Source organism: Helianthus annuus, chromosome 16, assembly GCF_002127325.2.
Source record: "Helianthus annuus cultivar XRQ/B chromosome 16, HanXRQr2.0-SUNRISE, whole genome shotgun sequence".
NCBI classification, from domain to species: Eukaryota; Viridiplantae; Streptophyta; class Magnoliopsida; order Asterales; family Asteraceae; genus Helianthus; species Helianthus annuus.
In genome coordinates, this window is record NC_035448.2 from 203,127,303 (window position 1) to 203,139,869 (window position 12,567).

The 12,567-nt window shown below is 34.9% G+C and overlaps 1 protein-coding gene and 1 long non-coding RNA gene across 8 annotated transcripts; one reads left to right on the forward strand and one right to left on the reverse strand.

The window, feature by feature from the left end:
* Positions 1-1,600: 1,600 nt before the first annotated feature.
* Positions 1,601-4,872, forward strand: LOC110915552. 6 transcript variants are annotated; one of them, XR_004883477.1, is made up of 8 exons: positions 1,601-2,173; positions 2,284-2,393; positions 2,495-2,783; positions 2,856-2,910; positions 3,459-3,517; positions 4,003-4,258; positions 4,338-4,538; positions 4,640-4,872. It is a non-coding gene; the product is annotated as an uncharacterized LOC110915552 (long non-coding RNA). The 6 variants fall into 6 exon arrangements; XR_002579039.2 differs by having other exon boundaries at positions 4,143-4,258; positions 4,640-4,869; XR_002579034.2 differs by lacking the exon at positions 2,856-2,910 and having other exon boundaries at positions 4,338-4,567.
* Positions 4,873-7,001: 2,129 nt separating this feature from the next.
* On the reverse strand, positions 7,002-12,265 carry LOC110915553 (protein PIN-LIKES 7). 2 transcript variants are annotated; one of them, XM_022160270.2, is made up of 10 exons: positions 11,999-12,265; positions 10,487-10,566; positions 10,183-10,307; positions 9,370-9,491; positions 8,165-8,383; positions 7,971-8,090; positions 7,806-7,906; positions 7,655-7,707; positions 7,331-7,516; positions 7,002-7,223 (listed from the first exon to the last, which is right to left on the reverse strand). In XM_022160270.2, the coding sequence occupies exons 1-10, from the start codon at positions 12,131-12,133 to the stop codon at positions 7,099-7,101; spliced, it is 1,266 nt and encodes a 421-aa protein (XP_022015962.1). In that variant the 5' UTR covers positions 12,134-12,265; the 3' UTR covers positions 7,002-7,098. The 2 variants fall into 2 exon arrangements, with proteins under 2 accessions (XP_022015962.1, XP_022015963.1); XM_022160271.2 differs by having other exon boundaries at positions 7,971-8,078; positions 11,999-12,264.
* Between the last annotated feature and the right edge of the window lie 302 nt (positions 12,266-12,567).

A 12,567-nucleotide genomic window follows, 5' to 3' on the forward strand; every position in this document is an offset into this window, starting at 1 on the left:
CCGCCATCGGTTGGGGTGTGACAGAGGTGCCTAGATTTTGTCTGTAATAATTGTACTATCTTTTATGACATGGTATGGGACATGTTGTTTTAAGTAATTGATAATTATAATTGTTATGGAAAATTCTGGATAATCTGTTTCGCTTAGTGCCACGCCCCGATGTTTCCGCCATCGGTTGGGGTGTGACAGAGGTGGCTGGGGCTGGTGAGGAGGGAGGTGGGTGGCTCCGGTGGTAGGGTCGACGAGGTGGCTGGGGCTGGTGAGGAGGGAGGTGGGTGGCGGACGGACGGTGGGAGGGTGACAAGGTGGTGGAGGAGATGGGGTGGAGGAGAATGGGTGAAGAGGTGGGAGGAGAAGAAGTCTGCAGACCCTAGAAGACATTGAACCACGTCTGCACCAAACAGAGGTGTCGTAGAGCTTTTTTAGTGAAAGGTTTTCGAAAAAACAAACGGTCTTCAGACCCAAAGGTCTGCGCGTGGTCTGCGTGGCGCAAACATAAGAGGTCAGAAGAGGTTTTCTTCAAAAAACAAACACCACCTTAGTTAGACCATGTGAAAGGCGTTATACGACAAGTGATGAAAAGTGTCAGAGGGGGGCTTTATGGGGCTTTGTGATACCATATTTTCTTTTTTCATATTTAAAGTTACAAACATTCAGAGATGAATCAATTCAATACTAGTATCGAAAAATACTGGTATTGTACCGATCGAATTTTGATACCGATAATTAGCATTTTTTGGAATCGGTACTTTTTGTTGGGTAGGATACAGTTTTTACCAACTTTTTACCTTTGAATACCTATCATACCATATTGAGAACTTTTTGTAACGATAGGGAATCGATCTCATCCCTGCAAACATTGATGTTGTTTACTTTATTTTGATTTTTTTAGAGTAAATTACTTCTTGAGTCCTTGTGTTTTCATGATTTTAACCATTTGAGTCTAAAATCAAAATGTTTAACGTCATGAGTCCCTAGACACTTTTTTTATAACCATTTCAGTCTTTTTGAGTCCAAATTTTAACCTTTTTAGTCCAATTTTTTTAACAAAGTTAGACTCAAACCGTTATAAAATGAACAAAACTGGACTCAAAACGTTATAAAATAAATGGCTAGGGACTCAAAACGTTAAACTTTTTGATTTTGGACTCAAGTGGTTAAAACCAATATAACACAAGGACTCAAAAAGTAATTTACTCTTTTTTTTATTACAATTAGGAGTTTGGTACATTAGATATATAAGTTAGAAACATATGTATTACACATGTTAAATTGTTTCTTAAAAATATTTTTTTAAATAACATTTCATATATTTCTTAAAGACATTATATAAAATATTACAAGAATCTATACTCTCTATTAAAAGAGCTTATATGATGACCTCACTTTGCTTACGTGTCAACCATTGAGGTATACCACATTGGCCATGGTGATGTCATAAATCCGATTTATTTATAATATTAATCTGTTTTTTATTTGTTATGAAAATAAAAAAGTATTGTTTTTTCAAGAGGCAAAATTCAAAATTCAAAATATTGGCTCCAAGTTTAAAATTCAAACCATATCCATATAGTGTGTCTTTTTAATTTCTGAGATCTTTTATAAACTCTCAACTCTCTCTCTAAAACTCGCTTTCTCTCTCTCTAAAATTCAATTTCTCTCTCTTTCAAATCCAGGAATCCCAAACACTCGATCATGAAACCATATATGATTTTAAGAGCACACATGATGCGATTAGGAGGCTACAACAGGAAGAAGAGGCGATTACGAAGGCAAAGAATCCGGTGAAGAAGAAGATGTTGACGGTGGTTGTGGCCTGAATAAAAGATGACTGCTACAAGGATTGGTTGGGTTTCCCCGGTTGTGATAATGTGATAGTGTGGTTCAAGGAAGCGAGGACAAGGCGGCGGCTAGGGTTTCACCAGCAGCACTCTTTTGTTCAATCTTGCATCAAGATTACAAAAATCACTTATCGGTATTATCTAATTACAAAAATCACTTTTAATTTATATCATCATTCATTTTGCAGTTTCCGAGATTCGTGCACTCTTTTGTTCAATCTTGCATCAAGATTTTGTTTAACGGTCGTCTCTGGATGGTTAAAGAAAGCAGATTAAAGCAAAAGAAGCTTCAAAATCAGTTGAAAATTCAGTCCTAGTCTCATGAAGTAGAGGTACTAGAAACTTAAATTGTGGAATTATTATTCTGTCCAAGTCACATGGAACAATATTCTTCTGCAATGATCCCTGATAAATAGTTGTCAATCTGTTTCAATATTTGCAGGTTATCGAAACATTGAACACCCAATTCGCCTCGGTCTGGCTCTCAATTTCTGTGTCTTTTACTATGAAATTTTGAACTCTCCAGACCGCGCTTGCAGCCTTGCAAAACAGGTATGAACATCAAAATATCCGAAGAAATTTGGACCTATGGTTCATTTCGGTTTCTTTCCATCTAAACTGACATGAATGCGTGTTTGTTTTCTTCTTTTTAGGCTTTTGATGAAGCAATTGCAGAGCTAGATACTTTAGGTGAGGAGTCTCACAAAGAATTGTTGTTTACTTTTTGTAAACATATAATTACATAGCATATTGTGACATAAGCAAAGCAAGTTGGGGTTTGAGCTGGATGGAGAGATGGATTGCGGTATGCCCGTGGGAGACCCGAGCCATTCCCTGGCACATCACCTCAACTCGGGCAGCGAAAATGAATAAACCAGCTAAAAAGATAAAGCATGCAAAAACAAACATGTTTATTAGCGACGCATTGGTGCCACCATTCAGGTACTAAAGTTTATGCTTTTCGACCTGGGTTTGTTTTTAGAGAGATAATAAGACGATCTTTACTTATTGCAGATTATGCATACACGCTAAAGTTTATCCCTTTTGACCTAGGTTTATCTTTAGATAGGTAAAAATGTTCATTTTGGTTGCAGATTATGCATACACTATAAAAGTTTCTGTTTTTTTACTTCGGTTTGTTTTTATACGTACCAACTATGTATCTTTTTGGTTATAAAGTATCCATGCATACTATGTTTTTCTTATGGATTTGTATGAATATTCATCTATTGACATAGGTTTGTTTTAATATCGAATCAAGATTGTATCTTTTTAGTTACAAAATATTCATGAATGCTAAAGCTTATGTTTTTTACATGGGTTTGTATAGGGATGAGCAAATGGTACTCGATACGGTTCCGAACCAGTACCGAATTTCCTGGACCGAAATATTTTCGGTAGCGACATTTTGGGTTTTCGGTACCGGTTTTTGCATTCAAATACCGATCCGTATCGGTACCAAACCGTACCGTACCGTACCAAGTATTTTTGGTACCGGTTGGTACCGAGCTCATCCATAGGTTCGTATATTCATAATGCTAAAGTATATATCTATTGACATGGGTTTGTGTACTCATACATGCCAAAGTACATGCTAAAGTATATTTATATATGCAGATGTGAGTGTGTGAGAAACCTGGTACTTGATCAAGAATTGTTAAAAAGGATCCGTTCAGGTCAGTTTTCTCTTCTTAAGTTAAAGCTTCGGGATTTAGTTTTAATACAGTTAAGAATAGCAATGGTCCGGAAGGTTGTCGGTTGCTACCGGTGTTGGCAGATCTGAGCAGGGACACTGGTTACCAGTGCCAAATTTTTTCTATACCGGCACCCACTTTTTGGCATTTTCGGTACCGTACCGGTTCGGTATGGTATTGGTAAAATACCAATTTTTACCTTCAAATACTTTTTCGCTACCGGTACCCAGTTTTGAAGATTTTTGGTACCGGTACCACGCTCATCCCTAGATGTGAGTGGAAACCACCAAATGCGTCAACGGATCAACAACCGTGAATAGTGGTGTTGTTACATTCATGAAGAAGCTTCTCAAAGAACCTTAATTCCCAATTTGCCCTTTGACTATTAATTCCAAGTTTCGGTTAAGGAAGGGATGGTTTTATTTATATATTTTGTTTTTAAATGATAGATAATCTATTATATACAGGTCAGGCCAGTCACTTTGACTAAGAAAAAAAGCAACCTAGATGCAGTTTAACCTTATTCCTTAATGACTGAGAATGAGTTCCAGATTCGTTTAAGTAGAATCGATGTGCAACAAAGCTGATCACTCCTTCTGGTTTTCAGCAGAGCAAAGCAGTGCAGTGCAGGCTGCGTCTTCAACACTTGCGTTTTCTACGCAACTTTCTTATCAAATCCACCACCTTTAATTGTGTTCTTCCAGTTCAGAACATCATTCATTGGTAAGCTTCTTCCGTTCCATGTTTTATTGCTGTTTGTTTATCTAGATTTGAAAAGTCGTTGATGAGTTTTACTTTTAAGGATTTGATGGGTGCCACGTCCCAGTTTGGGAAAGAGTCCTTGCTGGCAGAAGGGAGGTGTGGGCCCGTTTACCGAGCTGTACTGCCAGGTGATATCCACGTGGCAGTGAAGGCGTTGGAGAGTGCTAGAGGGATGAGTCATGATGAGGCTGTTTGTATGTTTGAAGAGCTTTCGAAGCTCATTCATCCAAATTTGTTGTTTGTACGTTTGTTAATTTGTTTTTTAGCGAGGTACCCGACTTGTACAAGAAGCTGTTACTAATCAGTTGATCATTAATGCTTTTTTTATCTTTATGTGGATAGATTGTGAACTTAGCTGCTGCAAGAATCAACGGCATGGTTGAAAGACTAGAGTTGTCACGAGAAATAAGAGAAAGGGTACACTCTCTTTTTCAACAGATTCTGAGTCACCGAACAACGTTGTTGTTCAACCGCCATATTCACGAGATTGTCATATTCACGAGATTGTCTTTTCAACAGATTCTGCCATGGCTACAGAAAACAACCACATTAACATTAACACGGGTGTACACCTAGTATGACTTATGGTACAATCATATAATTTGACAAATTAAAGAAAATTATTATTTTTAATACGAAGGAGATGCATAAAAGGCTTCACAATAAATCAATCATACATCCAATATTTAATAGGAAAATGACGCGAGAAAACCTATTTTAGGTTACCTACAAAGATGGCATGTGTTCGATATTATTTTTACTTTATATAGATTCCGGAGTGAATTTCAAGTTTTGTCCTTTATCTTTAGGCTACTTTGCAAGTTTTGTCCTTTATGTTTAAATTTGACGAGTTTTGTCCTTTATGTTTAAAAATCAAGCACGTTTTGTCCTTTATGCTTGATTTTTAAGGACAAAACGTGCTTGATTTTTTAAACACAAAGGACAAAACGTGTTTGATTTTTAAACATAAGGGGTAAAACGTGCTTGATTTTTAAACATAAAGGACAAAACTTGTCAAATTTAAACATAAAGGACAAAACTTGTAAAATGGCCTAAAAGATAAAGGACAAAATTTGAAATTCACTCTAGATTCTTTTTGTTGTCATAAAAAAATTACCCTTTGAACAAGTTTTGAAGATGGAAAATTGAAGAGGAAGCTGCTTTATATTTTAATCAATCTTGAATTCGAACCCATGTAAAATCTCAAAATTCAAATTATTTGATTGGATTAACTCAAAGAAACTGAAATTTAATTAGATAAACCCGTCTAGATTTAAACAACATTGGATTATAATTTATACCCCACTCGACTATTTATAGAGGTGTTATTCTACTTGGAATTGTATGATAAATTCTTTTATAGGACTAAAACTATAAAATTGGCTCATTTTGTTTGACTAAAACAAGGAGCTGGCAATGTTGACTTGCCATCAGTAGCATTACCTTCAGTAATAATATAAAAAAGCATTTTCTTTTATTTGGAAATGGAAATTATAGAAAGGGGACATGAATAATATGAATAGTGCTTTTGTCCAATTTAATTTAATTTAAGTGATTTTAAATTTTTAAATAACTGTTTCAGTTTTTTAATCATATTTTATTTATCATATAATTTGATTATATTTTTAATAACTTGTGTTTTATGCTTATTTTTTCAACGTTTAATGCGAAGAAATTAACCAGAAACGGAAAACGTAGAAAATAATAACTTAGTCGATAGGACCTGCCTGTTGCGGCGAACTTGTCAAAAAGGAAAAAATGGACACGTTGCGACGGGTCTGTCAAATATGAAAAAATAGAGCAAAAAACGTTGAACCTCACACGCACGCTACGACGTGTTAACTTGCAAAATTTAAAACGAAACGTAAAACTTGCGAAAGATTAAAAAGTATGGGTGACCAAAGTTGTAAATAATAAAGTGTTGTGTTAAATTATAAAAGATGGAAAAGTTTGGATTAAAAGTAAAAAAATTAAAAGGGGTTAACATAGAAAATATGAAAATGTTTGGGTTAAAAGTGAAAACTCAAAGTTTTTTTTTTTTTTTGAAGAACTCCCTAAGCCCATGGTACAACATTACAACATCGATAAGACGGTGGTCCATTGACAAAGACAAAGTCTTTAAACACTTGGGTTTGAGAGAGAAATGTCTTGGGTTCAAGTCCCAGAAACGACACGGATTAAAAGAAATTTGCTGTTCAAAAAAAAAAAAAACATTACAAAATACTCAACAAATTCTATAAAAGTTACCACAAAACAAATCATCCATAAACTCGCCCAAATCGCGATTTTATTAGTGTTTGAGTTAATCCTAATTGGTTGAGGGTGTTTATAAGTAACTGAACAAAGAGTTAAATGTCATTTTAGTCTCTTTAGTTTGGACCATTTTGCCAGTTTAGTCCAAATGTTTCTTTTTTTGTCTGTGGGTCCAAAAAAGTTTCACCGTTTACATACATTTTAGTCCACTGGGTTAACTTCATCCATTTTTTCTGTTAAAGAGAAGGGCAATTCGGTCATTTTATATGGCCGAATTGCCGTTTTAGTTAACAGAATTACATATAAAATAACCGAATTGCCCTTCTCGTTAACAGAAAAAATGGATGAAGTTAACCCAGTGGACTAAAATGTCAACGGTGAAACTTTTTTGAACTTACAGGCGAAAAATGAAACATTTGGACTAAACTGGCAAAATGGCCCAAACCACAGGGACTAAAATGGCATTTAACTCTAAAACAAAAGTAGCAAAGATGATCTGATCCAGTTTTGGCCTTTTGGACATGAACTCTTTTGTAATAACTGATTTTTCATGACAAAATCCACATATAAACAGTTGACCAAGCTGTAAGTGCAAAAGCAGCAGTTAAGTAAGTCCACATCATAAGCATTGCACACTCCTCTTGCCCAACACTAAACAACTGTGCCATTGTACCTGCATTTTCCATTCAAATTACCTCTTTTTAAAACTAACTCTGTTTGACTTTCACAAGTCAAAAGTCCTTGTTTGACTTTCCAAAGTCAAAAGTCAGAGATGCTTACTGATATTCACACCAGGGGGCAGAGCAAACATGATCAACAACACAAATCTAAAGAGCGGATCCGGTGGAAGCAACCCCATCATTGCCGCCAAATTGATCACACCAATGCCAATGACGGGAAGAATCAGGTAACGCACGATGATAACCGTGATGATGATTGTGGGCCCCACACTTGCCTTTCGTAAACCTATCAAAAAATAACACCTAGAAACTTAAAAATCGAACTCGTTTTTATACATTTTAATTTAAAGCCCTTTGGTCTTGGTCAATAGACAAGGACTGACAGGACTGACAGAAGTCAGTCCTTGTCTGTTGACCAACGTACCTTGTGTGAGGTTGCCTCCTAGTATAAGAGTTAGACAAGGTATGGTTCCATCCCTACCGCAAAAGAAATAAACATATTAATAAAAAATAATAAAAAAAAAATCTTATTTTTGTAAAGGTTTTAATGCTAGAGAAATTGTAATTATGGTCACCCGAGTAATGCCATGGAGTCTTGGACCACTCGTAAAGGAGCTCTTTCACCGACCAAAAGGTTTTTTACCCATGGGATTGCCCCGAACACGAGCCCTGCAAACTAATGAACGGTTATTGAATTATTGTGTTTAAAACCTTGTAAATGGATAGAATGTTATACTTACAGAGCCAAGGGTCGGGGGAGCTAGTAGTTGCTCTAGAATTTTCTTCAACATTTCTACCGAATGATCCAAAAACGACCCGCCTTTTCTCTCTTCCTTCTCTGCGGATCCCTGACGCACAATCTGCAAATCATGAAGACAAATACGAGTTAGATTCAGGAACATACATGATTAAATTCAAGCGGCTGGATGCTTACACATTGGTTTTCTGTATCATCGTTACTGAAGTTTGATGAAGGCATGATTCTATCAACATGATCATGATATTCCTTATTTAACAGACGTGTGTTTTGATTTGCATCCAAGTCCGTATTTGCTTCGTTCGACAATTTCCCAATTTCTTTCATTTCATTGTACTTCAAAGCTGAGCCTTGGATCATCTGGTAAGTACATGTCCATGTGTAAAAACTACCCAACTGCACAAAACCGTTTCATAATGATCAATGCGTTTTTCTTGATCAATACATAATAATATCTTGAGTGAATTTCAAGGATTGTCCTTTATCTTTATACCCATTTTCAGGCGCTGTCCTTTATGTTTAAAATTGACGAGTTTTGTCCTTTATGTTTTCATATCATACACGTTTTGTCCTTTAGGCCTAACCCAGTTAGTTTTTTCAGTCAAATTTGGTCATGTGCTTTACACATGAGGGCATTTTTGTCAATTCAAAGGTTGCAGAAGCTTTGAGCTGTAAATCTGTTGTTGAACTTACCTTTGAATTGACCAAAATGCCCTCATGTGCAAAGCATACGACCAAATTTAACTGAAAAAACTAACTGGGTTAGGCCTAAAGGACAAAACGTGTATGATATGAAAACATAAAGGACAAAACTCGTCAATTTTAAACATAAAGGACAGCGCCTGAAAATGGGTATAAAGATAAAGGACAATCCTTGAAATTCACTCTAATATCTTTAAAGGGTAGTTTAGACATTTTACTGATAGTAAACGCTTCTAGAGAGTTATATCTATACTTGTATTTAAGAACCAAGAATGCGCTAACCGCTAGGGTGGTAATCATTACCCATTCTTTAAATAGTGGGTTGATATGGGTTAAAAGTATTTGCATATGGGTTCATTTTGGTCCATTCCAATTATACAACGGGTCAATATGGGTATGCTCATATTATACAACGGGTCAAATGGGTATGCTCATATTATAAAACAGGTCAAATGGGTATAAAACTTGCTAATTTAAAACGCGTCCAAATGAGTCAGCACTACCCACGACCATTGTTTGTCATAGCCAAAGGACCACTAACCGCCATAAGAATAATATAGTGGGAGAACCTCTTTAGATATTTTTCCATTATGGTCAGAAACCGTTTTGACCCGAACCCATTTTGCTCATAACCTATTTTGACCCAAACCCGTTCCATTACCCCGACCAAGCTTACTTACCGCCATGGAGAAGGATGCATATGAGAGTCCCTTAGCCTTACAGACATTGTGATCCCCAAACGGGCTGCCATCGTCAGTGCATATTGCAGGAACCATTATCAACAGAAGGTTTGCAAAATTTCCTAAATTTTCCAACAATATTACAAATGAAAAAAATAGAAACGAATATATGACGTTTTTGTCTCAAATTAATTGCCCCACCCACGGTTGTGCATTTGTTACTCTTTATACAGTTTGACCCGTTTAAAAAACAGAACAAAATATATATTTTATAAGGTCAACCCGCCAACCCATTTCCAACCAGTTTATTACAAACTGTATTACAACCCGCTAACCTTACATGATTTTCACATGTAGATTGAAACCAAAAGGTCATCATCATCATCATCATAGTCAGTAAATCCCACCAATAGCACAGCTAAGATAGGGTCTGAGGAGGGTAAGATGTAGACAGCCTTACCTCTACCCCGTAGGAATAGAGAGGCTGCTTCCAATGAGACCCCCGGCTCGATAGTAGTTTTGCATCAAGCCTTGGACATAAGGCACATAACACTCAGCACTTAAGACAAAGGCCGATTAGTGCATGTACTCCCTTGTCTTTCAGCTATCAACGCCACCACATGATGCATGATTAACCAACCACCCCCCTCTTTTAACGTTATTTTCACGAAATTAGTAAAATAACGTTAAAATTAGTGCACTTTCACTTTTGCCCCCCGAGCGCCCACACATATATACATTATACACGTATACTGCAAGCGGGGCGTATTGAAACCAAAAGGTAAATGTCTAAACAAATATTACTGAATTTACCTGTTGAACACATGGCTATTATGAGGCCTTCTAAATGAGGCTTTGGTTTGATCAGTTTTACTGCTACCCATCCCAGTATTCCTCCACATAAAAATGTTACTCCAATATTTATTGGCATAAACCACCTACACAAATAAAAAATATTATGTATTGAACGACCCTACGTGGAATAAAACCAATATTTTTTCCTCAATTTTTGTAAATATTATGAGCAACTAAAAGAAAAGGTTGGTTTCAAAATAATTTCCAATATTAAGATTAATCCAAAAAAACAAATAATTATATCTATTTTTAGAAATTTTACCATGAGATAATGTCTTCAAAGGTGACAGTTTCAACAAGGCTTGCAAAAATAAGGGAAGGTGTAAATACCACAAACACAATCTGCAAACATTAAAGATTTTTACAACCATCATTCCAGGATTAAAAAGTAATTTTTTTATCCTAAAATTCAATTATTTTTTATGTACCATGTTAATTGAGCTTAAATGGCTATCACCATTATTTAGTTCTTAAATAATGTAATGCTTTTTTTTGCAGGTCATAATATAATAAAAAAGAGTAAATTACTGTTTTGGCCCCTGTGGTTTAGCCAGTTTAACCATTTCAGCCCAAAAAGGAATCTTTTAACATATCAGACCCCGAGGTTGCATTTTAAAAAGAATGGTATAAAATAAAGTGTTTAAAAAAACTTTAAAAGACAGACGACTTTAAAAAGAATGATTTAAAAAAAGCAAATGGTTTAAAAAGAAACAATTTTAGAAACGATATAGGGTTTAAACAAAATGTAAAATAACAAATTATTATTTAAAACGAATTTTATAAAACTAAACGGTTAATGAAAATATATATTTATTTGTATATTTAAAACGTATTTTGTTAAATAATAATCGTTAAAATAACGAAATAATAAAAAAAAACTTGAGTAATTGCATTAATAATCTCTTAAATATTAAAAGAACTTTTTAATCATCAAAAACAGTCCTTAAGGTATATAATGACCTAATTACCCTTATACTTAACTGCAAAAAACTAACAAAGTTAATGTCAGGGGCCAAAATTATTATAAAATGCAACCTCAGGGTCTGATATGTTAAAAGATTTCATTTTAGGCTGAAATGGTTAAACTGACTAAACCATAGGGGCCAAAACAGTAATTTACTTAAAAAATACCATTACTGAAGTTTGTGAAAGTAAAGGTTTGTAACTTCAATTTTACAAAATATATTTTTATTTATGGACTTGAATATTTCAATAAAAATCCATAACCACAAATTTTGAATAACCATGTTCGAATAGAAAAAGTAATAAATATTATAGTAAACCTCAATTTTCGTCAATGTGGTTTGCGGATTTTAACACTCCCAGTCTAATAGTTTAAAAACTGCATTTATCATCCATTAGTTTGCTGATTTTAACAGTTTCAGTCCACATAGCAAACTAATGGACTGAAACCATTAAAATTGGCAAACTAATGGACGATAAATGCAATTTTTAAATTATCGAACAGAGAGTGTTAAAAGCAGCAAACCACATGAGGTTTACTCTAAATATTAAATTAAATCATTATATACCAAAAACCAACTGTTGTAAACAATTAGACAGAGAGTGTTAAAATCAGCAAACACAGGTATGAAAATTGAGGTTTACTCTAAATATTAAATTAAATCATTATATACCAAAAACCCACTGTTGTAAACAAAAAAAAAAAAAAAAAATGCTAGTTTTAAATCTAAATCATAAATCCAACTTAATTCAGTTAGTTTTGAAACTAAATAAACAGAAACAAGAGTAAAGGAGTTAAAGAATGACCGACCTTGTTGAGGGAGTTGCGGGTATGGTTGGAAAGAAGATTGAGATAATCAGTGGCCATGAAAGCTCCGATTGCACTTACGATCAACACCTGCAATATCGGCATCGATGCAACCTCCAACAGCCCCCAAAATCCCATTTTCACTTTCTGAATTTGATTCAAGTTAACAATGGTGTGCAGAGGGAGAAATGAATTTTGAATTGGGGAAATGAAGGGAGAAGATGATGTCTACATCTTCAGACTTCAGATCATCTTGTTTGTTTTTTCTTTTACCAATTATATAATAATAATAGATTATTACAGAATAATTATGAAATCAGTACGTTTTTGTTGATTATTATTATTTGCTTCAATGACCTATGATTGATTAGTTTATATCCTTTTCCACTAGCCTTTCCACCAAAGGGTATGTTTGGCAAAAGTAGCTGGTGACTGGTAGCTGTAAGCTGGAAGCTGGTAGCTAGTAGCTGTAACTTTTTAGATATATTTGGTGTTTGGTAAAGTAGCTGGGGCTTTTAATAAAATGTATAAAATGACCAAAATGGATATAACTAAAAATTTAGAAAGTTGGT

Bases quoted from the DNA above. Each gene is read 5' to 3' on its own strand.
- LOC110915553 (XM_022160270.2), bottom strand. From the start codon at position 12,133: ATGGGATTTTGGGGGCTGTTGGAGGTTGCATCGATGCCGATATTGCAG. The intron at 8,384-9,369 runs GTAAGTAAGCTT...GGTTTTGTGCAG, and splicing joins ATGCATCCTTCTCCATGGCG to TTGGGTAGTTTTTACACATG. The intron at 7,708-7,805 runs GTGACCATAATT...CTTTTGCGGTAG, and splicing joins GACTCCATGGCATTACTCGG to GGATGGAACCATACCTTGTC.